Below are 27,405 nucleotides of genomic sequence, written 5' to 3'. Positions count from 1 at the left end.
TGGGTGTCTGTCTGATCAGCTTCCAGTAACTGGTGCCAATACAGATACTGATTGTCTTACCAGGTGAAGACCACCCTCAGAAGATGACTGGAAAGTAGATGCAATATGGTGTATGGACTTCATGGTACTAAATAAATAGAGGATCTACACAGCAGGACCTGCTCAAGGTTAGTGATCACCAACATGAAAAAGTGTTAGCTTGGGACTAAAACTCAGGGCAGGACATGTTGGCCAAGGAACAAAGTTGCTTCCAATCGCTCCAAGACCTCTTAAAGAAAGTAGGAGCCAATAGCCTGTCAAGAATGTAATATAAGTTTAGCCCCTTGTTCCCACAGACAGGAAAGTGAGATCTAAAACATTGGGAATGGGTAGGAAATAATTTTTGGACAGCTCAGAGATGTGGAGAGAAAATATGGCCAGGAGACCCTCTCTACATGGGGAATATTGAGATCAGTTCTTATCCCCTTACAACCAATGTCTACATTGTAAAATCCAAAAGTAACAGAAGTTGCAGATCCTCTGGTCATGGCTGCTGCACTTTCCTCACAAAAATCAGTTCAACAATGAAGAGAGTTACCTTCAGGAGGAAAGGCTACCCCCATATGTTGCAATCTTCACCAGAAGATTTATGACCCGGGCCAGTCAGAAGCACTATGACTAAATATCAACATGTATGGTGGGAGTGGTGGCCTGGGGAAAGGCCTGTGTTAACAACGGTGTGCTTCCCAGCTAGTATAAACCATATCTAGTTGATGAGAATAGTGAAGCGAATGTTCATACCTCTCTTAGTTCTGAAAACCTAAAATACCTTAGACAGAGTTTTTCTAAAAATGAGGTACCATTCCAAACACAAGCATCACATATTGTGTCAGTGTCTCACTTTCACTGGCTTCAAACTGCATGCTTCAGGGAGAAAAACAAAGAAACATCAGCTGGCTCCAGAGCAAAACAACTCCAGCCTGTTGTTAAATGACCAAAATAAAAGTTACAACCCAATCTTTCCAGGCATAGGAAGGTTCCAAGCAAAAATGAAATTACAAATTTTAGCTAATTGATAAATATACTTTTGTTTTCCAATTTGAATTAATGTTGAATTAATGGTGTTCTTGAAACATTTTCTTTTTTTTTGTTTTGTTTTTTGTTAAAATACATATTGTCATTTCCATATAATAACTCAGAAATCTTTCATTGATTAAAAATAATGTGCTAATTGTTACAATCTGGATTTCATAGGTTATTAAAACTTTTAAAGTATTTAGATGGAGACCCTTAGATTTGCTAAATGGGACTTCTGTTGGTGGACAAAGAAGCAGCTGCCCAGAAAACAATTATTCTAGTCTTTATTCACTAGTGGGACCCCCCCCATAATTTTCATAGCCTTATGGGAGATACACCCAAGAAGTATTTCTTTTTTTGTTTGTTTGTTTGTTTGTTTGTTGTTTTTTGAGACAGGGTCTCACTATGTAGTTGAGACTGACCTGGAACCCACTGTGTAGCCCAGGCTGGTCTTGAACTCACAGTGATACTCCTGCCTCAGCCTCACAAGTGCTGGATTACAGGCATGTGCCACTACACCCAGCTTTTAAAACTGCAACCTTTTTTAAAAAATTAATTTATTTTAATTTTTTGCTACAGGAGATTGAACTTGGGTCCTTGCACTTGCAAGGCAGATTATGGAACCACTAAGCTAAATCCCAGGCCCTAGAAATAGTTCTTAAATATATCATTGTGATATGTTTACATTGCTAATCTTTAAAAAAATAGATTTTCTGTGAGAAAAACAAGGTTTTATTTTAGAAAGATGATTTGGTACCTAACTATATTAAAAGGAATAAAGTTTCATATAATTTTGATACTTATTGCTACTTTTCTGGTGTACTGAATATATTCATGCCTTTTGACTGTACAAGTCTTCCAACATATTGCTTATGTTAATAATCCCCTTTTGATTTTGCTATTTGCCTTTCTCCTACATTCCAGTTACTTATGGTAATAAGTACGTATATAGACTGGTATATTTTCCTTAGATGATATCCTATTAAAAGATAATGACATGGGTTAGAGATTTTTTGTGTTTTTGGAGGGGAATGTGTGTGATTAATATTGCCTATTTTGTACTAAGGTGGACATTTAATTGTGTTACAAAGATAATATCATCATTATCACAGTAAAATATGTGTGGCTCTTGATTTAAAGTTTTTCTGTTGACATTCTACAGGAATTCAACTATGAAAATAATCATGATTGATAAAAATAATAGTTCTTTAATTATATTTCATATTTTAATTTCTTGATATTCAGGTTAAATTATAACAGTTAAGTTCATTACTTCCATTTCAATGCTAATATTATTGGCCTTCTCTTCCAGGTTTTCAACAAGTAAAGTTCAGAGACCAGAACTAAAAAGGCAACTGGGCTAAAACAGCCAATATTTCAACCCTGGACCTCCCAGGTCAACAATGATCCATGACAAGAGGGAATCTTTTCTATAAGATCCTGCACCTTTAGTATTTCCACCAATCTCCTAGGCAGGGAGATTGCTGAACACCAAAGCCAAAATTGCAATGTGCCACAGTAATGTAACCTAGAGGAAGAAAAGACCCATGGTTTCACAGAAAGCAACATGGTCAAGCAAGGCCGCGACATATCCTAATGTCTGACACTGACAAGAGCTGAAAGGCTCTATGCATGGTTCTAAGAAAAGGCCTGAGAAGACATATTTGTCCTTCATAGATAACAACCTAAGTTTATTCAATATAGGTCTCACCATAACTTGGTCTGGAGCACCCAGTAGAAAGTACAAGTAAAATATTTGTAATATCAAGACCACAGTAATAAATCTAGATATAAAAAGGGGCTCCAGTTGCCAATTCCTTCTGACAGTTTCCTGCTATACTGATAAAAGACTGGAGTTATAAGTTATTTAATAAAATATGGTAAAATCTATAAGAGCTCAATAAGAGTTTTAAATTTTTTAGCTAAAATTATTCTTCAAAACTACCAAACTTTACATTCTTTTACTGCTAAAATTCAAAAAAATTATGACAAAATATTAGACTTACAGATAAACTTCATAAAAAAGGGATCTAAGAGCCAATGGGTTATAATTACTATTTCAGTGCCTTAAAAACTGTTTTGAAATGTGGCTCTTTTCCTAAGTTGCTTTTTTATTCTAGTGCTTATACTTTGATTATACATGCTTTAATATTTTTATTTCAAATTTGACAAAATTCTTCCAAACACATTAGAGTAAATTGTATAACAACAAGAATAGCAACAGAAATCAAAGTACTTCCTGGAGGTGATAACTTTACAACAAGGCTTTCAGCTTGTGTTTTTTCCATTAGTCCTAATTGACTCTAGCTGACAGGAAATAAGGCAGACAGAGCATCCAAAATCTCATTTACTATATTTACATGTTTTTATTATCCTTCCTGCATTTTGTCTTTCATTTAAAAACAAATCCTACTGTTAGAATATAGAAACCTATTATAATAGAACAAATGAAAGTAAGATTTTAGGTCTCTCTGTGCAGCCACAGAGCATATGAATAACTGTTATACATTTTCAAGACAGAATATTAAACACTGCACATTTCTAGGTTATATAATCATGCACAGTAGCTAAGTGTGCACAGCAGAGCTACACCCCAGGGCTCCAAGTGATACTCATTTTAATTTTTTTGCATTTTTTCATATTTTATATTTAATAAGAGTATATTTCTTATATAATAGTCATTTTGCAAATCATATCAATGTGAAATGGTTTTGTTATACCTATTTGTAGATTCTATTGTGTGATGTATTTATTTAGGAATTAAATCCATTTTTCATATATGAGGTAGATATTAGCCATATTCTATTTTCTATATATAGTAATATTTTCAATTCTCACTATTATACAAGCTTTCTTAATGTCTATCATTTAGCATGGACATCAGGGAACAATAATTGCATGAAAATATGTTTCAGACTTAAGAAGGAAATGTCTTGCCTGTTTTTCTAATTGTTTCTTTTTTTATAAAGTTTACACAAGTATGAAAATTCTAATCAAATTATTGGTTTAATTATGGTTTGACAAATTTGCCTGTTGTACATAATCTTTCTTTTTTTTTCCATTAAGTTTATTGGTACATTTTAGGTGTACAATACAGTTACATTCATCTCTGGGATCTTGTACCTTTACATGACATATCTTGGTTTTTATTTTTTCCTCTTTCCCCTGCCCTCCCTTCCCTCCCTCTACCTTTCCCTATTTACCAAGCCTTTGTTTCCATTTCTTCCCTTTTCTCTTATTTTTTTCTTTTTCCTTCTTACATTTCCCCTACCCCTCCCACTTCCTATTTTTAACCATTGTTTGAGTTAGAGGCTGCTAAACTTTAAGTGATCATAAAACCAAAGACAAATGTGCTAGATAATTTTTACCAAGATGTACCAGTTTGACTTTATAAAGAGAGTTCATCATGTCTAAACTTCAGTGAGATTTTTAATTGAGGCCTATTAAATTAGCTCCATGGAGAAAGCCCCTAATTTCAGTCTTCCCTCCATAGACCCTTCTCAGACTGAAGGAGTTACATGAAAACTACTCCCCTTCTCTCCTCACTGCAGGTGAGGGTAGCTCTAAAGAGGAAAAATATAGACAGTTAAGTCAGTTAAACACAGTATAGGTCCTTACAATCCATGGTGATGAGCCATGGTTGGGCATGCTTGTCTTTTTCTAAAAACACAATAGCAGAAATCCAAAAATAAAAAGGGAGATGCACCTTAATGCTCTTCTTCCTGCCCTAGAAGGTAAGAACTCATGTTCAGGTTGGGCTTTGAAGATGCAGTGGGCTGAAGCATGCATAGGAATAGACATCATGAGGAAACTGTGACTTCAGTTGTGCAAAGATTGTTTTTATTGTAAGTAATCAAAAAGTATGAAACAAAAACCTGAAAACCCACAATAGCAAATAAGGATCAATGTGACTGCAGAAGCCGTGGCCAATGTAGCCCTAATGCTGATTCTTACGGTTCAAAATAAGGACTCTGCAGTGCTTAGTGAGGGTCCAGCTGAGCCTCCCTCTCCTCATCTCTATACCAAGGGTGACCCGTCTCACACGCAGTCTGCACTTGATCAGTGGGGGTGAAGAAGGCACACCTGAGTAGTTCGTGCAGAGGATGGTAGAGCAGAGACCCTGGGCCATGCCCCAGAGAGCAGAGCAGCATCAGGACAGAGCCAGGGTCCCCTGAGGCCAGGCCTGCCTTCTCCTCACTGCCTCCCCCAGGGTGCACCAATCTGTAAGGAGGCAGAGCTGCAGGGACAGAGCCTCCAGGCTTTGCAGTGTCAAAAAGAAAACTGCAGAAGGGTTCTGCTTCACTTGCAATCTACCCTTACAGGAGAGAACTTGGTTCTAGAATTTGACTCATAGGAAAATTATGAAAGCTTTCTTTAATCTCACATTTAAATAGACTAAAAGGAAAGTTATGACAAAAGCTATGCATTGGTTTTCTTAAATATACATATTGTCCTGATGACTGAAATCCAAAGAAACCATTTATTATGTATTGTGAAGTCTTGATTGGACTATATATTTCTTTGTTTGTTTGCTTAGGCAGCATTTGACAAGTGGATTTGACATGAGTGCTCTGGGCTGCACACACGGCCAAGGACAGAGCCAGTCCTCTGAAGCCATGATCTGTCCCTTCCCCAGTGCCTCCCTAAAGGTACACCGATTTGCAGGGAGGCAGAGCTGTAGGGACAAAGAGACATATCAGGCTGTGCAGTGTCAGAGAGGACACTGTGGAAGATTCTGGATCATATTCGTCTCTCCTCACAGGAGAGGGACTTATCAGGAATGAAGCCTGTGAAAAAGTTGTGAAAGTTTTCAGTTATCACACTCTTAAACAACTAGAAGGAAGGAGTTAATATGAGAAAACATGTGCATTGCCTTACTTAATGGAAACACTATCCAAATTATGAAAATCTGAAGAAATCATTAATTAGTGCTGCCAAATCATGCCTGTTTTTTACATGCACTGCTTTGTGCTTGTTTCTTTAGATGGCATCTGACAATGGCATTTTAAATGGATGCACTCAGGGGTGAAGAGCAGTTTGTGTTGCAGACAGGAGATTGGGACCCAGCAGGGCCTTGGAGGACCTGGAGCTGCTGTGGAGATGCTGTTGCATTGGCCTCCATCTGTATATGGGCTCACACTGGGGGCAGAGAGAGATATGTAGGGAGGTAATCTGCTGTATATTTTCTTAATAGGAAAGTACATAAAAAAGTTCAGTTTGCATACACAAAAGTCATATAATTTAAAATTAACTATTATGTGGGTAGCTATACTTAGTTAGCATATGCAACATGATCCATTCCAGTAAACACACACCATGGAGGGGCCAAATGCAGCTAATTCCATGTGTATTACCCACATGGTAATCACGCTGCGGTGATAACATTAGACAGCCACTCCCTCCCTCAGCAAGTTCAAGAACCTAGGATGGAACCTTTGAGCTTCCCTCCTCGCGGCTGTACATTAGTGTCCTTGGTCACCATCCCTCATCCCCACCCATACTGCACGCTAATCTCTGCTTTAATCAAATCAGTGGGTTTTAGTTCCAGTTTCGAGCAGGACCATGTATAGTTGTCTCTCTCCTCTCTGTTGTTACAATGGCTGCTGAAGAAAAGACAAAGGTAGAAAATGTGGGCAGGGGTGGGGAGAGAAAACAGGTTCACTTTGGTGAAGTGAGGATCAGTGAAGCTACTGCGTGGGCTCCTTCCTAAACTGTCTTTGCAAAATAATGTTAGAAGAATTACGCTTGGTTTCACCAACTTTTCAGTGAAACCTATTCTTTTCAAATATCAGTAATCAACGAAATATTTCCCCATCTTTCCTTGCTGCCATCCTGTATGACTTGCTATCAAGGACCATGCTGTGTCCAGAGGCGCCCACCCCACCCGTTCCTCAGGCAGATCTGCTTGACTGACCTTTAGGGTTTGTGACCCTCATCCTAAAGCCCACAGCTCCCTGCTCACCACCTCGTCACACCCAGCCCATCCCCGATGTGACCCTACCCGTCCCTCTTCCTCTCCCAACCTCCCCGTCTCCGCTGCTTGCTCTCCACTCCAGCCTGGTCCTCTGCACCTCTGCTTCTCCCTCTGGCTCCCACCTGACCTGTGGAGGGTGCTTGTCCTGTGAGCCCTGCCCCAGCCTGGGCTCCTCTGGGAATCTGCCCATGGCCTCCTGCACTGTTTGGCCAGCTTCAGCTATGTATTTAATGTGCAAATCAAAGTCTAGATTCGCTAGCAACATTTCTTTCACTTGTTACAGAAACCTCGTTGTATTTCTCTTCTCAAGTTTGACCCGACCCTCTAAAACTGGGTAAATCTTTACTTCTCCAGCTGTTTTTCTCTACCATTACTTAAGACACCGGTGATCACTTTACGCTGTTCTGCTGTCTTTTGTGCAGCTTCACTTCCCGTGCTTCACACTCCCTCAGGCACAGTGTGTGCCGGGACGATCACATCACTGAGTGTGGTGAGCTGGCTGGGAGGATGAGGTCTGAGAAGAGCATCATCCTGATGGTATCATCGTGCACGTCGCTTTACCTCACATGACCAGCAGTAGCCACCGCACTAGGTGAGTGAGGGAGTCTGCCCTGTGGAGCTCACTGGAGGACAAAAGAGAGTTAGCAACCTGTCCAACCCCCTGGGCTGACCCACCTTGTGGTGAAGGAGGAAGAGACACAAGTGAGAGTCAGAGGTGGAAACTCAGGCTGGCTCCAGTGAGGCAGGTTCTCTTCAGAGCCTGGCCTTCATGGAGAGCGAGGTGGGAGTGAGCAGAACCCAGGCAGGAGAGAGAGTGATGAGTAGGGGTCTCCTGAGGGTGCCTGGCTCGGCTCCTCTGAGACCTGAGCTACTGTAGGGAGACCATTAACTCAGTGTCTCATTGTAGAGATCAACACTACAGGGAATTCCTCTCTTCTGATTGTTTGTCTTTAGAATCTTCTTGTTTGAGTGATGTTGAGAAAACCCTGAAACAATAAACTTACCATACAGATGGATAGATACGGAATCTGTGGCCACATCGTGCTGTTCCCATGTCTCTATGAGAAACTGTGCACAGAGCAGAGTGATGCCGCTCTGTGGGAATTTTTTTCTAAAACGTTTGTAGTTAATTATGTTTGAATCAGTGCACTTTATGTGAAATCACACTACTGTAGGAAATGCAGGATCTCTTTGGCTGGTTAGATGTTTATTTTCCTTACAGGAGACAGGCAACTTCATGGCATGTTATGAAATACCGCATGTGTCAATGCCATTTTATTGAACTGTGCTTCCTTCCTCTTGTGAACTTGGACCCATAGCTGGCATCAGTCTTTCCCCATAAATCTGGGTGTTTGTGTCCTGAACAAGAAATTGAGCGGAGCACACAGCAGTAGTAAGGAAAATTGTGCTGGATTTAATCTGAGATTTGTCAGTGTTGGAACTGGCAGACTGACTTGGCCCCCTGTTGGTGATTCCTGCCTGGATTTAGGTCTACCCTAGATACCTCCAGCAGGGTGGGTTGGAGCCACCAGTCCTGTTCACGTGTTGAGATGCCCACTAGGAGGTTACAGTGCCATCATAAAAAGTGCTGTCACCATAGGTAGACAAGTGCAAGGGTGATTGGGGAGTGTTGGGCCAGCTTCATCTCTTGGATTTGTCTGAGTCCTTGACTGTCTATACCTCTTTCTTTCTTCAAGTAGTGGTTTTCTGTTTGGTATGTCCTTCAAGATATGGGAGATTATTCATTGGCTGGCTCTGGGGAGCACTGAGTCCATCATGTTGGAAATGGGCTTTCTGGATAGAAGATCTGAGACATTCCAACTTCCTTGTGTTTGATTTATGCTACTTTCAGATTTGCATTAATCCTCCATCTGTTCAGGTAATTTGTGGCTTTCTTTGTACTGTATTTATCTGGGAACATGTTGGTTCTGATATTTTTCTTGCACTACTGTTGTAACCTCATCTAGTGTTATTGCCTTATTTGATTTCTGTGTGCTGCTGCTTTTTTTTAGTAGATCTATTAAGGGTTTGTAGCATGAAAAGTCTCTTGCATGTGGAATTTGACCCCATAGCTTTTTTCTCCCAGGGATTTACCAAATGGTAATGAGTCTGATATCTTTATGCTCATCTAGTAAAGTTCCCAGAGAACACAGAAGGCATAGAGAGCATTCCAATGACTCAACACTAAGATCACTGTTCGTTAACTGTCTCAAATTTGAGAAGTGTTCATTAAAAGTGGCCAATAACCTGCATGTTTGGTCTTGGTGTCATTTAGAATTTTTGGTGAACTATAGTTTTTTTTTAATTAAGACTCCCCAGGTGATGCTAGTGCGTAAAAATGAAGCAGGGAGATATCCCTACATAAAGATTTTATAAAATTATTTGTGTGTCTCCAGTTTCTAAGTACCCTAGGCTCTAGAACCCATCACTGAAAGAGCCCTGCTCCCCACAGGTACTTTTTCAAGATGCAGCCATGCCTGCCCGGTATCCAGTATGGGGTCTTGCAGCATAGTACTGTCATGTCTGTGTCCTGAGCAGAGAGTTTCCTGTTCTCTTCTAGCATGTTTTCATCCCCAGCCAATGCAGAGAACTCTTTTCCCCATCTTTATTCCTAATGAGTCTCAGTCACCCAGGATGCATGGAGAAAGACATCTACTTCTTGTCACTTCAGCTCCAGAAGGGCAGGGCCTCCACCAGAATTGCTTGACTTCACAGAATTGTATCACTTAATTAAGTGTTATAAATGATAAAAAAGAGCCACCAGCAGGCCAGTGAGTACTGGAGCACCTAAAGCAATAAACAGATGCCCACCCCACCTGCTTCTGACTTCCTACCTGCATCTGTACCTGTATCCACACTGCAGAGGTACAGAGGGTCTTAAAGGTCATTGTCCTCATCTCCAGAAGATAGAATAGAAATGAAGAACTGTAAGAGGGCCTTACTTCTTTTAAGTTCCCATCCCAAAGAGGAAAGTTACTATATTAAACAGCTTATTCACTATAAATATATTTTGGGCTAGTCCTCGATTTTAATTTATTTCACATGGTTAAAGGTGATACATTAATAACTACCACAAATTCTCATTTTCTAAGTCGTGCTTGATTCTATTGTTGTTTCTGATTATCACTTGGAGTAGTGTTGTGATTGATCTAACCAGTTATCCTTCCTGGTATAATGAAAATGAGATTGCCCCAGAGTCAGTAGAGACTCCAAACCTAAAGAACAGGTATATCTGGAAGACACCTCTGAGTAGCAATCATTTATTAAGTTTTCTAAATACAAGCAACAAAGACACTTACAATAAGTAATATTGAAATATCAACCCAGGAATTAAACCAAGGTCTGTACCAACAACAATAATGGAAATGTAAAGACATTTAAGCAAAACACAACCCAGTCTTCCAGCTTATCAAAGCCAAATTATGGGGGAAATGAGGTGGAAAAGTCTAATAATCAACGACCTTGACACCCTGAACTGATAGCACAGGAAGTAGCAGAACAGAAGAATGAGGTTAAAAAAATCAAAACAGAAGTAATTTCCCTGATAACTACAGAGATGTGAGCAGAATAAAACACGTGTTTAGAATGCATAGATAAAAAATAGACAACTTCAGAACCATGATGGAAGTTACGAATACTTAGCATAGAAAAGAAATGTACACCATGAATGCCCAACATAGGAGAAATGGAATCCATGAAACAGAGTCAAACTGATATCCAGGAAGTAGAAAGGGTAGGGGAGAGGAAATAGGGGAAAAGAAAAAAAATATGAGAAAAGGGAAAAAAATGGAAACATGGCCTTAGTAAATTGGGGATGGTGGAGGGGGTGAAGAGAGGGCAGGGGTAAGGGGGAAAATGCGAACCAAGCCCTGTCAGGTAAAGGTACAGGATCCCAATGATGAATGCAACTGCACTGTATGCCTAAAAAGTACCAATAAACTCAATGAAAAAAACCTGATATCCAGAAAGTTAAAAACTCTATTGAAAGTTTACCCAATGACTGATCAAATCTGAAGAAAGAATAGCAGGTAGAGAAGACAGAATGGCAGTCAGTGACCATGAAAAGAGAGATCTCCTAAAAATAGTAAGGGACCATGAGAAATCAATCCAGCAGCTCTTAGGTGACACAGAGAAGAATAATGTAAGATTGATAGGAGTCCTCCAAAAAGCAGATGAAAATACAAATGGCATAAAAAACTGTTCACAGAATTACTGATAGAAAACTTCCCAAACAAAGCAAAAGAATTTGACATACAGATAAGTGAGGCATATAGGACTCAAACTAACCATGAGAAAAAAATCTACACCCAGACATATAATAGTCAAGATCTCAAAAACTCAACAAAGGAACAAAATACTACAAGCAATTAGAGAAAAGAAACAAATCACATACAAAGGAAAGCCCATCAGAATCACAGCAGACTTTTCAACATAAACCCTCATGTCAAGGAGAGCCTGGGTTGAGGTATTTCAAGCCTTGAAAGAAAACAACCTCCAAACTAGACTGATGTATCCTGAAAACTCTCTTTCAAAACTGATTGACAAATAAAATGTCATGACAAAGAACACCTGAGAAACTTCATGAATATCAAAACAGCACTCCAAACAATTTTTTAAAATACCCTAGTAAAAGACAATGAAGGCCACAACTCCATGAGGCCCAACGGAGAAAAGGCAAAATATATCTTCAGTCAAGGCAATAAATTAAACGGGGAGGGGGAAAAATAAAAAAGAGCAAACAACAGGAAAATACCATGATGATGATAAGTGAATACATATCAGTTATAACCATCAATGTGAATGGCCTCAATTCACCACTCAAAAGAAACAGACTGGCAGAATGGATTAAGAAGCAAAATCCAAAAATATGCTGTATATGAGAAATGCATGTAGTTCAAAAAGAAACTCATAGACTGAAAGTAAAAGAATGGAAAGCAGTTTTCCATGTGACAGGAATCAGGGAAAAGCAGGGTAGGTATATTATTTGCAGATGAAGTAAATTTCAAACAAAACTAATTAAGAGACACAAAAATGGTCACTACATCCTTATAAAGGGAACAATCTAAGAGGAAGAGATGACAATCATAAATATATATATGCACCAAATCCTAATGCCCCCAACTATTCAAAGCAATGTTAAGGGACAGGAAAAACACATAAGCACTAATACAATTGTAGATGGAACCTCAGTGCCCCATTGTCACAAATAGACAGATCATCTAGGCAAAAGATCAACAAAAAAATGCTATAACTGAACCAAGCTTTTGAACAAATGGGCTTAACAGAAGTCTACAGAATGTTCCAACCCACAGAATCAGAATATACATGCTTTTCAGCCACACATGCGTTATTCTTTACAATAGACCACATATTAGATCATGGAACATGTTTAAGTAAATGCAAAGGAACTGATGTTATTCCATGTACATTATCAGATCATAGTGCAAATAGTGTGGAGATGAATAACATAAGAAATCCCAAGGCCACACTCTGAAAGTGAAATTAATAAGACACATATGTAAATACTGAATGGGTTCTCCAGTGTGAAAAACTAAAAGTGTAAATCAGGATCAAAATGTATAATTTTTATTGTGTAATAGGAAAAAAATTCTAAAGGAGAGTGAATGTAGAAGAGGTAAGGGAAAGTAAGAAGGGAAAAGAAAAAATATGAGAAAAGGAAAAACATGGAAATAAAGTCTTTGTAAATAGGAAAGGGTGAAGGGGTGAGGTGAGGGAGGGGAATGGGGAAAAATAAGAACCCAAGATATATCATATAAAGGTACAACATCACAAAGACAAATGTAACTGTACTGCACACCTAAAAAGTACCGAAAAACTTAAAGGGAAAACACACACACACACGCACACACACACACACACACACACACACACACACACACCTTTGAAATAAACCTATGTAATGAGATAAAAAAATCTCCACAATGACAACTATGCATCAATAAAGACAGAAATTTATGAAGACACTAAAAGATGGAAAGACTTCCCATGTACTTTGATTGAGAGACTTACTATCATTAGAATGATCACAGTACCAAAACTGATACCAATAACATTCTTCAAGAACAAAAAAAAATCTTAAAATCCATATGGAAAAATTCATATGATATTCTAAAAAAAAAAATCTACACCGAAACATATAATAGTCAAGATCCTGGAAACCCAACAAAAGAACAAAAGAACAAGTACTACAGCAGTTAGAGAGAAAAAATAAAATGCGCAGGAAAACCCATCAGAATCACAGCAAACTTTTCAACACAAACCCTCAAGTATGAGAAGACCCTGAGAAGAGAAAGCAATCTTGAGAAAGAGAAGCAATGCTTGAGGCACTGCAACACCTTATATCAATGTATCCTACAGTGACTTTGTTTATTTTTCAATTTCTGTTTCTTATTAGTACACGTTTACATAATGTCTCAATTCCATGTGAGGATTTGGTAACTGAATGTAGCACATCAGAATTAAGCTTTTCTTGCTTTCCCTTTCTGTTGACGAAACAAGGTAGTATTGCTTAACAGATAAACTAGATGGAATCAGAATGAGCCCATGTATCTACAGCCATCTGTTCCTCCACATAGTAGTTAAAATATATCGTATGAAAGAGCCTACTGAGAAACTGGACACAACCTATAAAAGGTTGAAAGGAGATCCCCATATCTCTGTTCAAAACTCAACTCAGAATGGAAAAAGACCTTCATGAAAGACTTGGAACTCTGAGAGTAATATAGCAAACATTTCATGAAATATGTAAAGCCACTGATTAGCTGAACAGGAAAAAATATCTTAAGAAATAATATCTCTGTTTGTGAGACTACAGATGAGAGAACTGTGGAGTTCAAAGGAGTTTTCACAGTCACTTAAGTACTGACCTCAAGAAGTGGGAACTCTTCTTCAGAACTCATAGATAATAATTTGGAAAAGCAGAAACAATGTGCCAGTATTCTTTAGTGTATGCATTTGGTTAATCAAGAGGCACGCAGAGATCTTCTGGCTTTTAAAATATTCACCCTGCCCTGGGATTGCAGGATCCTCTTCCATGCAGCACACCCTTGTGTCTCAGGGTGTAGATGAGTGGGTTGAGCATTGGGGTGATAACACAATAGAAGAAAGACGTGACCTTGGCCTGGGAACTGTTGGATGAAGGCTGAAGGTACAAGTATGTGCCTGGTCCAAAGTACATGGTGACCACGACCAAGTGGGAACTGCAGGTGCTGAGGGCCTTACGCCTTCCTTCAGCTGAGGGTAACTTCAGTACAGCCCTGGCGATGAAGGTGTAGGAGATGATCACCAGGAGAACAGGCACCATTCCAAATGGGATTGACAATAATGTGAGGGCAAGCTCATTAGCAGTGGTGTCTTCACAGGCCAGCTTGATGAGCACAGGTATCTCACAGAAGAAGTGGTCCAGTGTGTGGTGACCATAGAGCGAAACCTGGAGGGTGAGTGTGGCCTGGAGCAGAGCATTGGCCAGGCCACTGGACCAGCATACACCTGCCATCTGCACACAGACCCAGGGACACATGATGAGAGTGTAGCGGAGGGGAAGACAGATGGCCACATAGCGATCAATGGCCATCATGCCCAGCAGGACCCATTCAGTGCAGCTAGTGCAGCTGAAAATACTGACCTGTGTAATGCAACCCCAGGCAGTAATGGTCTTGTCTGGTCCCCAGAGATTGGACAGCAGCTGGGGCACAATAGTGCATGTCACACTGAGGTCCAGCAGAGAGAGGTTGTCCAGGAAGAAGTACATGGGTGTCTGGAGTCTGGGGTCCACCAGGGAGAGGAGGATGATGGAGCTGTTCCCCAGCAGGGTGAGGAGGTAGGAGACCAGGACCACTGCAGAGAGGGGCTTCTCCAGCCAGGGAAACTCTGAGAAGCCCAGCAGGACGAAAGTGTTGGGAAAGCTCACATTTCCCCTTTCCATGGCATCTCACTCTGAGGCTGCAAAGAAAGGGATAGATTTGAGGATAAATATAACTTTTCCCTTCTTTTTGCCCTCTTTCTTTGTTAGTGTGCATTTGCGAAACATACAAGGAAAGACAGTGGACCATGCACAAGAGACAGCAGGGCAGGACCAGACCCAGACAGAGCCACCTCAGGCCAAGGCCTAGCCCTTCCCACTGCCTCCTAAGGCTGCCACCAATCTGCAGGAGGCAGAGCCGCAGGGACAGCACCTCCAGGCTGTGCAGGGTGAGAGCAGAGTCTGCACTAGGATTCTGCTTTACATGCAATGGACTCTAACATGACAGGTACACCGGGTGCTGTAATGCAATCTGTGAAAGTTTCTGAAAGCTTTCTTTGATCTCACACTTCAGACAAACAGAATTAAGGGAAATTATGAAGAAATCTGTGCATGAGCTATATTTTGGAGAAATACATTGCAGATTTTGAAAATTCTAAAGAGATCATGCCCATATTTTTTTGACTTCTGCATGTTTCTTTGTTTAGACAACATTTAACATTTGGATTTTTCTTTTATTTTTCTAAATTTTTTAAATTTTTTGAAAACAAAAATAAAAATTCCTAGCAAAATAAGAGCACCAATAGGCCCAGGCTGTCTTTTCAGGGCGGTGCACACAGGGAGCTGAGGGGGAGCCTGGAGGTTGCTACCCGGCAGCTCCATGGGGTCAGGAGCTGTGAGCCCAGACTGAGGTGGACCTTGCGCTGCTGTATGAGTGCTTTGGGAGGAGAGGGAAATTCACTGCAAGGCATTTTCAGTATGAAAGTGCATTGAATCCTATGCAAGGCCCACGTTACACACTTTCCTATGTATTTTATTAAATACACGTGCATGTGTGCACACACGTACATCATGTAAAATACAACCTTCTGAAGTGTAATGTGTGCATGGTGGAGTGGGAAAATTGAGCTAATTTTAATATGCATTACTCACACTGCAGTCATTTTTGCTCATAGAATTTAACATGAATCCAAATGGATCTCATGAACTGTTGAGCTCTCTCTCCATTAGTGTCCTTTGTCCTCCATCTCTCAACCCCGTCCCTCCACAGAAGCCCACTCTGGTCACCAACATTCTCGTCTATACTTCAAAAACATCCACCAGACTAGATTCCAAATCTGAGTGAGACCCTCTAGCAGACATCTCTGCCCCATAGAAGCTGGCTATGAGTGACACAGGTTTCTTCCCCTTCTCGATTCAGCTGTACTACATTACAAGTAGCAGAACCCTGCTGAGTTCAATTCCAGCCAAGGTTAACTTGACCCCAACTAATACTTCCCCTCCAAACTGACCATTTGTTATCTTCAGTAAAGATATGTTGGTGCCATGCCTGCAATACCCAGTGTCAGTGAGTATCCCAGGCCTGCCCACCCCTCCTTCACACACCTGTATTGAACACACCTCCATGTCCTCTGCTGAGAGCAGCTCAGCTCAGCTAAGATGACACATCCCTCAGGTCTCTGTCTCTATGTCCTTAGTTACATCTTTCCTATCTCACCAATGTTGTACTGTTCCATAGGAGACTGTGACACACAGCCAGGGTCTTCAGTAACACATTTTTTGAGACCATATGTAGCTGTCTCTCCCTCCCCATTGTTGGAATGGCTAATAGAAAAAAGAGAAAGAACTAATTGTGGGCAGGGACATGGTGATGGAACTCAGGCACACATTGGCAGGTTGTACATCCATGCAGACACTGTAAAACAATGTGAATTAAAGTGTAGTGAGTACATGGGCTCAGTCACTCCCACACTGGAGAACAGGACCAAGGACATGCAGGCAGTGCACTGAAGAATTACCTGCGGTCCTTTGCAGCTTTACTAAGAGAGTCAGATGGCAAACTGACCTGAGTGTGTGTCAGTAGAAGGGATGAACACAATGTGGTAGGTTTATGCATAAGAGCATTAAGGTGTGAAGAGTTTGAACTGAGAGTCACTATGTTCAAGTGAAAAAGCCAGCACCCAAATACAAATGTTTTTGAACAGAACTTTCTCTGTACAAAGACACTCATGTAGAAATTTGGTATACTTGAGCCACACAATTTTGGGAATAGTACAAAACTACTTTTTATGAAATTCAGGACTGGAAATGTCACTGGCTTGCCTCCTTGCCCTATGTGCTGTTTATCATGGGTGATCCCATTTCCAGAAGTGACCATACCTTCCCCACACCTCCCACAAATCTGTGGAGTGATCATAAGAAACTGTGGTCCTCATCTCAGCCAGGAGGTGCCCTGCAGACAAGGATGTCACAGCAGGACCCCTCTAATGTGAACGTCCTGTCCTGTCTGAGCTTCCTGTCCCCTCCTGGCTACTGCCCCCCTACCCCCTGTGGAGAGCACTCCCTTCAGCCTGGCCCTGGGAGCTGGCTCCCCTCTGCCTCCAGCACTGAGCTCCGAGGGTCCCTGTTCCCGCTGCAGCCTCAGCACATCTGTCCTCTGCAGGGTCACGGCCTCCCTGCCCTGTCTCTCTGAGTGTTGCAGTGAATTCTGATCCCGCTCTCATCCCTCCCTGGCCTCACCTTCTTCCTGTGAGGGCACTTGAGTTGACAAATGTTGAAGTATTTAAATATGTAGGTAGGGCTGAGGCTGCGGTTGAGTAGTACAGCATTTCCCCAGGATGAGAGGGGCCCTGTGATCGTTCTTCACACTTCAAATGAAGTAACCCAAATGAAGAAGTGGAATTAAATTATTGCATTCCTGTGTTTCACTCTTCCTACCAACGTGGCCCTGTGCACTTACTCCACACATGTATGTGATGCACAGGACAAACTAGGATGGTCAGCATGTCCAGGTTATGAGTCTCTGTTTGCTTAGAAGTCGGTTTGCCTGCCAGAACCACTTCACACTTGCACCAATAAACAAAGAGACTCTGGGTTAGTCACAGTGGAGAGGGCCCTCATCCTTCCACACCCTCACCCAAGTGAGCTCCTTCTCCCAGTATTACCATGGAAATCCTCTGGCTGGCAGCCTCTGTCCACCCCCTCACAGCTCCTCACACTCAGAGCTGCCCATATCACTGACAGAGGATATTTCTTTCATTCGTCAAGCAAAGCTCTCATTCCTTGTTGTACATGCTACTCAATGCTCTGGTTTAACTTTTGTCATACCTTAAGACACTTGTTGCTAACGCAGAGAGCAATCACAGAATAGCGAGGTTTTTCTTAGTTTCCCTCCAGATTTATCTAACAGCCAGTTTAGTCCTCACTGCTTACTGCAGGCTCAGCATGTGCTGGGAGGTTGAGGCTCCCCGTTCCCCACCTGGGATTGTCTGGCTTCTACCTCTTCCTTCTCCAGCAGCTTCCTCTGCTCTGTCTATAGCATCTATATCTATCTAGATTTCACCATGTATCTGTATCTCCATACCTATCTCAATCCTTTCTTGGATGTCAAAAGTACTATGATGACTGGGGGAGCAGAGGTCAAAGTCAGACAGGAAGATTATCTTCTCAGAGCACTCACTGCGGTTCCCTCCAATCATCTACAGTGACCCTTCCTCACTGGAGAGCTGAGAAAGTCACCCTCAGAACCGGAGGAGACTGGAGGGTAGCACACAGGGTCCAGAACAACCTCACCTCCCCTCCTTTACCTTGATAGTAAAGAGAACAAATTATAGAGATGAAGCCCCAGCAGTACAAAAGTAGGGTCCTGGGTCAGGGATGCAGCTTCCTTCCAGGATCTCAGGTTTCATACTAAGAGGCACAGTCCCCTGAATCCAGCTTGGAGAGCAGATTTGTTCAGTGGAGGCCTCCTGAGATTCACTGCCGATGTTCTGAGACCTGAGCTCCTACAGTAAATAATTAGTTCCTGGACTGAGACTCTAGAGATTAGCAGTCCAGAGGGATTTGCACTACTTCTAGTTTATTGTCTTTAGAATCATCTTTCCCTGATGTCTGTTTGATTAGAATAAGTACCAATAAACTCAATGAGAATAAAAAAGGAGTAAGGTCATATCCTGAAAATAATAAAATAGTCTGTGGCCATGCCATGCTTCCTTCCTGGTGCCATATGCATGATTGTGTTCAGGATCAGCCTGATGCCACCCTTGGGGAATTCTGCCCAAGTCTGTCATGGATCCCTCTGTCAGTGCTAACCAGACCGACCCTCTTTTAGCTCCAGATGATTCAGAGCGACATAAGTGCAGATAAATTTCATGGCAAGTTACCTGGGATGCATTATACTTTGAGGATAGGAAAATCACTGCATCAGAAGACTGAGAAGCTCTTTAGCTGTCCAGTTATTTACTTTGCAGTCTGATGGGAAAATTTATGTAAGTATTGTGTTTTGCAATACATTTTTTTGAAGTGTATTTTTTCCTTATGCAGAAGCTTCAATTTCTTCCACTTTCCATTGTTGCTGTCATCTCCACCCTAACTGACCATGAAATGGTCTGGCTTGGTGTTGAACATGTTGTATCCCACAGTGGCTTTTCCATGCCCTGGGAAGCCTGAGCTGTACAAACCCATCTTGGTGAGACAGCCCTCAGATCACAACGGCTCTGCAGCTGAGGTGGAGGCCAGCATGACAGTTTCTCCACCAGCCTCCTACTCTCATGAGCTGGCTGGATGTACTATGACACACCTGTGTCCCATAGAAGAGGCCACAATCTCCAATGGCCACACATCCCCTTCACCTGTCCAGGATCCTCTGGACCAGGTGTGAGTGTGCAGAAGCTCAGATTGCAATGTCAGGTGGAGAGGAGTCTGGGTTCCTGGGAGATAAGCTGAGGAAAAGCAGAGCAGAGGCCACAGGGAGGTTGGCTGAGGAAGAGAGCAGAAATAAGGGTGACCTGTTGCTAAAAAGTGTCATCTCCATCCGAATCAAGAAGCTTGCAACATAAACTAATCCATTTCTTTTATTGTTTTCAGCAATCTTCTGGACTTGAAAATTCTTTTGTAGAATTCTTAGTGCCAGTATCTTTTTTCACAGTAAATCAGCTTCTCTGCATCATTAAAATATTAAAAACCCCCTGAAAGTAACATGACTGGGTAAGCTTGCTACCAGAAGTATTACAGTACAAATATTTTCCAGGCTTGGAGGCACAACCATGCAGTCCAAATTAGAAGCATTAGAATGACAAATTCAAGTCCAGCCCCAGTAACTTAGTGAGAACATGTCAAAAAGAAACAAAAGATCAGGTATGTAAATCACTGGCAAAGCACCAGAGGGTTAGATTACAAATCCTGCATATAACTGAAACTATAAGAATATATATTTTTCCCTTTTTATATCATGCTGTGAACAGGTTTAACTTCAATTTGACTTTAAAACAATTGGTGGACAAAGTACTTTATTCCACATTTTTTAAACATCACAGAAGTCACAGTTTTTATTTATTGTATTTTTTAACATTTGGTATTGGTTTTGACCACTAATGGTTCATCTCTCTAGGACACAGTGTGATGTTTCTCACATTGGCATGTTGTGTGTTGATCAACTCAAGGCTCATGGGTTATTGATCAGTCACAATTCATCATCTTTTTGATTGAAGACACTCACATTTTTCCCCTCTTGCCATTTTGAATAACAAAATGCACCACCCAGTGTGCATCCTGGTGTTGTCACCCCAGCAATGCCGCCACCTCCTCTGTCCTGTGATTGGACTCCTTTTTAGTAATCTGTCCTCACCCCACCCACTGCCTCAGGCCAGTCTCTGCCTACTGCTGTTCTCACCCCTAGTCCTTAGAGGTCTGCCTTTATAGAATCCTCGTATGCATGAAGCCATGTGGGATCCCCTTTTCTCTCTCTGGCTTATATCACTTAACTTTCTGAACTCCAATTTCATGCAAAATGCCCCAAATGATAGACAGTTTTCTATTATGTGACTGTATTTCTTCATTGGTTCATCTAGGAGTGGAATCTTATATGGCCGCATATCTTATTTTTTTATTTGTACTCTCCATAAATGCTCTTGTGCCGGGGTCTCTTTAGTGTGCAGAATTCACTAGTTTTTGTTGTGGTGTGAGTGGTCCACAAAGGCCATGAGTTCAAGGCAAGTTTATTGCCTGTGCTGCTGGAGGGAGGCAATGGATCATTCAGGAGTTTCGGCCCTGGAAGGAAACTAGGTCATTGGAGGAGCTCCTAGAACACTTTTCTCTTCCATGCTTCTTTCCCACCATGATTTAATTGCTGCTTTTTCCAAACAGTGATGGTATCAAATAGGTATCCAGAAGATTTAAAACTACATTGAAAGCATTCACAGCAGAATGAGTGAATATGAAGATAGAATTTCAATAGAAGATAGGATTTCAGTCAGTGACTGTGAAAAGAGAGATCTCTTAAAACAGTAAGGGATCATGAGAAATCAATCCCACAACTCCTAGATGATGTAAAGAAGAATAATATAAGACTGACAGGAATCTATGAAGTAGCAGGAGAAAGTACAAATGGCAGAAAATACTGTTCCCAGAATTAATGACAGAAAACTTCAGTCAGAGGGGAAGAATTTTAAATCTTCTGAATACCTGTTTGAATCTTTTTCATGGATTCCATTTGTTTCCTATTTTGGGCATTCATGGTTTCCATTATGGTCCTCAACTCATTTTTTTAAATCTGTTTCTGTTCTAGAGTCTCTAGTCCTGTCTTTCATTCTCCTCACCATCTCTGTGCTGGTCTGGGAAATTATTTCTTTTTGGAATTTTTCTAGAGCCTCATTTATCTGTTTTGGTACTCCTGTGCTATTGGTTCAGGGTGTCCAGATGGTTGACTGTCAGTCTTTTCCACCTTCTTTTCCCCAGAGTTTACCTTTAGTGAGGTGGAAGTCTGTATTTGTGCCTTATTTAAATGACTTCTCATTTCTATCTTCTGTTGTTAGTACTGTCCTTGATTAATTCATGAGTTAATACTTTGATTTTCCAGATATACCTGGTCTTTAGGTTTTGAGTCTCTAATAACTCTGAGGCAATCTCATTTTCATTATACAAGGATGGACAACTGATTAGATCAATCACAACATCTTAGCCCAATTGATACAATCAACAACACAATCGCATCAAGCACAGCTTAGAAAATGAAAATTTTTGGTAGTTATTAATCTATCACCTTTAATTTTGTGAGTTAAATCAAAATTGAGCATTAGCCCAAAATATGTTTATAGTGAGCAAACTCTTGAATACTGCAACTTTACTGTTCATGATGGGGTCTTGGAAAGAGTTGGGGAGGGAGGGGTAGATAGGATAGAGAAAGATTAGAAGTGTTGGCAGAGGACTCAGGAAGATCACACAAACTCTGGGAAACTGTTGAAGAGAAGAGAAGACAGACCAAAATGTACACAAGAACAGAACAAACTAACAAAAATAGGGAGGCTACAGACTGTAGTCACTTTATTTTAAAAGTAGTGGCAATCAATTGAAGAAAAAGAGAAAAAAAGGAAAAGAAAGAAAATAGTAAATTAAAATTAGAACAGGAAGAGTAATAAAGAGGGAGAGAAATTAAAACATGTTGAGAGATAGAAAGAGAAAGATAATAAAAAGATGAAAAAATTGAGAATAGCAAAAGATACATAGAAATTTTTGAAATGATTAAACATAAGATAAAAATATTACTTTGAAAATAAAAAATTGAAATAGAGGGCCTCCTTCAGGGTTTGCTTCTATTGACACAATAGACAGGGTGGGCAGGAGTGTACAGGTCTAAGTTAATTAGTCTTGGCAAGCCAGCAGCTGTACCCTAAGGTTCAGGCTGATTTCTGGCTGCAGGGCCCAAGCTGAGATCTCTGAGCTCCTCTGGTTTGAACTCTGCAAGTTTCTCCGCCAGGTTCCAGCTGTCCTTCCTCAAAGTCTGATGAGGTTCTGATGTGCGGTGCTGGTCCCTCTGACTCACCAACTATGGTGGTCTGGTGTGCTTCCATTGCAGAGATTTTCTTCAGTTTGACAGTGGGCTTCAATTTTCATCTAGGAGCTGCAGAGAGGCCCTCTTTCTCTTGTTCACCTGGGTGATGGGGCATGGACACTATTGTGTTGGTGCCCATATGGCTGGGCTCCTCTACTGCTCAGTGCTGAAGGGGTGGGCCCACCAGAGAGTCACAATCTGCTGCTAGGTTCCTCTGCCCCTTTTCGATTTTTGTATTCTTCATGTCAATCTTTATGGGAAAGCACACACCTGGTTTCTCCTGACCCATCAGCGGTCTCTCCACCCTGCTGGACTTTCCCTTTGCTCTGTTCTAGCTCACGAGTGTGATATGAGCCCAGTCATCCATGCTGCCCCCCCATCATGTTCCTGCCAAGGCCCCTGGGCCCTTGCTGGTTTCTTCTTCTAGTTTTATAGTTGTGCATTTTACAATTAAGCCTTTAGTGCATTTGGAAAAGTTTGCACTGGTGAAGGCCAGAGGCACAGTCCCATTTTCCCAGGATGACTTGTTGAAGAGTATGCTCTGCCCACGCACACATCCTCAGCCCCTTTGTGGAAACCATTTGGATGCAGGTGCATTCTGTCCACTTACTCCTGAGTCCCCACTCTGATCCGTGGACGTTTGGGTCCAACTTTATGACAGGATCCCGGTCTACTTGTTCCTAGAGACTTGCAATGTATGTCAAATTCAGGTCAGCTGGTGCCTCCAAATGGGGAGAGAAAAGGAACACCACAACACAGTATGCTCTCAATTAGAGTGGTTCTTTGCCAAGAGACAAAGGATTGCACATTTTGGATAGCTGTGCAGAAACGGGAAAGTGCACACACATGTAGCAGTTACCATTGTCATATTTAGGAATGTGCATTTGTACAGCCACTATGGGAACACTATGAGGGCTGTTCACAAACCTGAAGAGAACTACCACACATCCCGGGATCACCAGCACTGGGTATTTGTCCGAGGAGTGCTCGTCAGGTTTCCATGTCTGTGACACAGTACTTGAGAGAAGCAACTTAAAAGAATGGAAATGTTCCTTTTGGCTTATATTTCAGTGGTTTCAATCGTAGTCTGCCAGCACCTTAGTGAGACAGATCACCACTGTGTGGAAAATGCAGCAATTAAATCATGGTGGGCAGGAAACATGGAAGAGAAAAGAGCTCTTGGAGCTCCTCCAGTGACTTTGCTTCCTTCCTGGGCCCAAACACCTGTCTGATCTACTGCCTCCCTCTAGCAGCACAGGTAATAAATGTGCCTTGAACACATGGCTTTGGTGGACCACAAACACCACAATGAAAACCTAGTAAGTTCTGCACATTATAAACACCCCAGGACTTGAGTGTTTATGCAGAGTGTACACAAGAAAAAAGCTATGCAACCATATAAGATGTGCACTCCTGGATGAACTGATGAAGAAATACAGGATAAATACCCAGTGGAATAGTATACAGTCATATAAAAGACAACTGTATGTCATTTAGGGCATTTTTAATGAAACTGGAAATCAAAATGGTAAACGATATAAACTAGACAAAGAAAAGGGAACCCCACATTGTCCATGCATGTGAGGATTCTACAAAGGAAGAGCTCTAAGGACTAGAGGTGAGAACAGCAGCCAGCATAGATGGGCCTGAGGCAGTGGGTGGGATAAGGACAGATTACTAAACAGGAGTCAAGTCACAGGACAGAAGAGGTGGGCACACTGCTGAGGGCACAACACCAGGATGCACAGGGGGTGCAGCATTTCGTTGTTCAAAATGGCAAGAAGGGAGAAATGTGAGTGTCTTCAGTCAAAAAGATGATGAATTGGGAGTGATCGATAACCCGAGAGCCTTGAGTTGATCAACACACAACATGCCAATGTGAGAAACATCACGCTGTGCCCTAGAGAGATGCACCATGAGTGGTCAAAACAAACACAAAAAGTTAAAAAATGCAATAAGTAAAAACTGTGACCTCTGTGATGTTTAAAAAATGTGGAATAAAGTACTTTGCCCACCAATTGTTTTAAAGTCAAAATGAAGTTAAACCTGTTCACAGCATGATATAAAAAGGGAAAAATATATATTCTTATAGTTTCAGTTATATGCAGGATTTGTAATCTAACCCTCTGGTGCTTTGCCAGTGATTTACATGCCTGATCTTTTGTTTCTTTTTGACATGTTCTCACTAAGTTACTGGGGCTGGATTTGAATTTGTGATTCTAATGCTTCTAACTTGGACTGCATGGTTGTGCCTCCAAGCCTGGAAAATATTTGTACTGTGATACTTCTGGTAGCAAGCTTACCCAGTCATGTTACTTTCAGGGGTTTTTAATATTTTAATGATGCAGAGAAGCTGATTTACTGTGAAAAAAGATACTGGCACTAAGAATTCTACGAAAGAATATTCAAGTCCGGAAGACTGTTGAAAACAATAAAAGAAATGGATTAATTTATGTTGCAAGCTTCTTGATTCAGATGGAGATGACACTTTTTAGCAAAAGTTCACCCTTATTTCTGCTCTCTTCCTCAGCCAACCTCCCTGTGGCCTCTGCTCTGCTTGTCCACAGCTTATCTCCCAGGAACCCAGACTCCTCTCCACCTGACATTGCAATCTGAGCTTCTGCACACTCACCTGGTCCAGAGGATCCTGGACAGGTAATGGGGATGTGTGGCCATCGGAGAGTGTGACCTCTTCCATGGGACATAGCTGTGACACAGTGCATCCAGCCAGTTGGACAGAGGAGGAGGCTGGTGGAGAAACCGTCGTGCTGGCCTCCACCTCAGATGCAGAGCAGTTGTGATCTGAGGGCTGTCTCACCAAGATGGGTTTGCACAGCTCAGGCTGCCCATGGCATAGAGAAGCCACTGTGGCAAATAATGTGTTCAAAATCAAGCCAGGCAGCTTCCTATTCACTATTGCTTGATATGACAGCAACAATGGAAAACTGGAAGAAAGTGAGGGTTCTGTGTGAGGAAAAAATTCATTTCAAAAACAAATGTATTGCAAAACGCAATACTTCATAAAGATGCCATGAAGATTCCCACAGGACTGCAAAGTAAGTAACTGGACAGCTAAAGAGCTTCTCAGTCTTCTAATGTGGTGATTTGTGTGTGCTCAAAGTATAAAGCTTTCCATGTAATGTGCCACTCTTCTGCCCTTATGTCACTCTGCATATTCTGGAAATAAGAAAGGCTGAGTCTGGTTAGCAATGGAAGAAGAATCCGTGACAGACTTGGACAGAATTCCCCGAGGGTGGCATCAGGCTGCTCCTGAACACAACTGGGCTCAGGAACCCAGGAGGGCAGCATGGCGTGGTCACAGACTACTTCATTATTTTGAGGATATGCTTTTACTCTCATCAAACAGCCACAAGGGAAAGATGATTCCAAAGACAACAAACTAGAAGAATTTCAAATCCCTCTGGACTGCTCCTTCCTACAGTCTCAGCCCTGGAGCTCAGTGTGTCCTGGAGCGGCTCAGGTCTCTGAGCAGCCAGCCAGGAACCTCCGGAGGCCTCCACTCAACAAATCCCTTCTCCCGGCTGGATTCAGAGGACTGCACCTCTCTGTGGACAGAGCCAGTGAACCTGGAAAGAAGCTGCAGCCCTGGCCCTGGACCCTACTTTTCCACTGCTGGCACTTGGTTCTCTACAATTTGTTCTCTTTACTATCAAGGTAAAGGAGGGGAGGTGTGGTTATTCTGGACCCTGTGTGCTACCCTCCAGTCTCCTCCGGTTCTGAGGGTGACTTTCTCAGCTCTCCAGTGAGGAAGGGTCACTGTAGGTGATTGGAGGGAACCGCAGTGAGCGCTCTGAGAAGATAATCTTCCTGTCTGATGTTGACCTCTGCTGCCCCTGTCATCATAGTACTTTTGACATACAAGAACGTGAAGGTAGGTATTAGATATACAGATATACATATAGATATATGATACAATATAGATAGACATAGATGGTATAGAGACAGATAGAAGAAGTTTATGAAAAGGAAGAGGTAGAAGCCAGAAAATTTTATGAAAGGAAGAGGGAACCACAGCGTCCCAGCGCACACTGAGCCTGCAGTATGAAGCAAGCACTAAACAGGCTGTTAGATAAATCTGGAGGGAAACAAAGAAAAACCTCTGCCATTCTGGGATTGCATTCTGCAGTAACAGCAAATGTCTTAAGGGATGACAAAAGTAAAACTGGGGCATTGGGACTAAGGAACAAGGAATAAGAAGTTTGTGTGGCAAGTGAAAGAAATATCCTCTGCTAGCGATATGGGCAGCTCTGAGTGTGAGGAGCTGTGAGAGGGTGGACAGAGGCCGCCAGCCAGAGGATTTCCATGGCAACACTGGGAGAAGGAGCTCACTAGGGCCAGGCTGTGGAAGGATGAGAGCACTTCCACTGGGGATAACAAAGACTCTGCTTGTTTATGCAAGTGTGAAGTGGTTCTGTCAGGAGAACCAACATCCAAAGAAACACAAATCCTGGACATGCTGACCATCCTAGTTTGTCCTGTGCATCACATACATGTGTGGAGTAAGTGCACAGGGCCACGTCGGTAGGAAGAGTGAAACACACAAGA

General features: G+C 41.7%; 2 protein-coding genes across 2 annotated transcripts in view; one reads left to right on the top strand and one right to left on the bottom strand.

Moving 5' to 3' along the window:
- Positions 1-14,051: 14,051 nt before the first annotated feature.
- Positions 14,052-14,975, bottom strand: LOC104858617 (olfactory receptor 15-like). The gene has a single exon (XM_010618887.2). The coding sequence runs from the start codon at positions 14,973-14,975 to the stop codon at positions 14,052-14,054; it is 924 nt and encodes a 307-aa protein (XP_010617189.2).
- A 4,441-nt stretch (positions 14,976-19,416) lies between these two features.
- The window catches only part of LOC104858618 (olfactory receptor 15), a 12,028-nt gene continuing 4,039 nt past the window's right edge, over positions 19,417-27,405 (top strand). Inside the window, exons 1-2 of the mRNA XM_010618888.2 lie at positions 19,417-19,665; positions 25,370-25,494. Of these exons, the coding sequence (XP_010617190.2) occupies positions 19,417-19,665; positions 25,370-25,494 (374 nt within the window). The remainder of the gene's footprint in view (positions 19,666-25,369; positions 25,495-27,405) is intronic.

Source organism: Fukomys damarensis, unplaced genomic scaffold (genome assembly GCF_012274545.1).
Source record: "Fukomys damarensis isolate Sample0158 unplaced genomic scaffold, DMR_v1.0_HiC HiC_scaffold_3, whole genome shotgun sequence".
In the NCBI taxonomy this organism is placed as follows: Eukaryota; Metazoa; Chordata; class Mammalia; order Rodentia; family Bathyergidae; genus Fukomys; species Fukomys damarensis.
The sequence above is the reverse complement of the archived record's forward strand: the minus strand, read 5'-3'. Positions and strand labels throughout refer to the sequence as shown.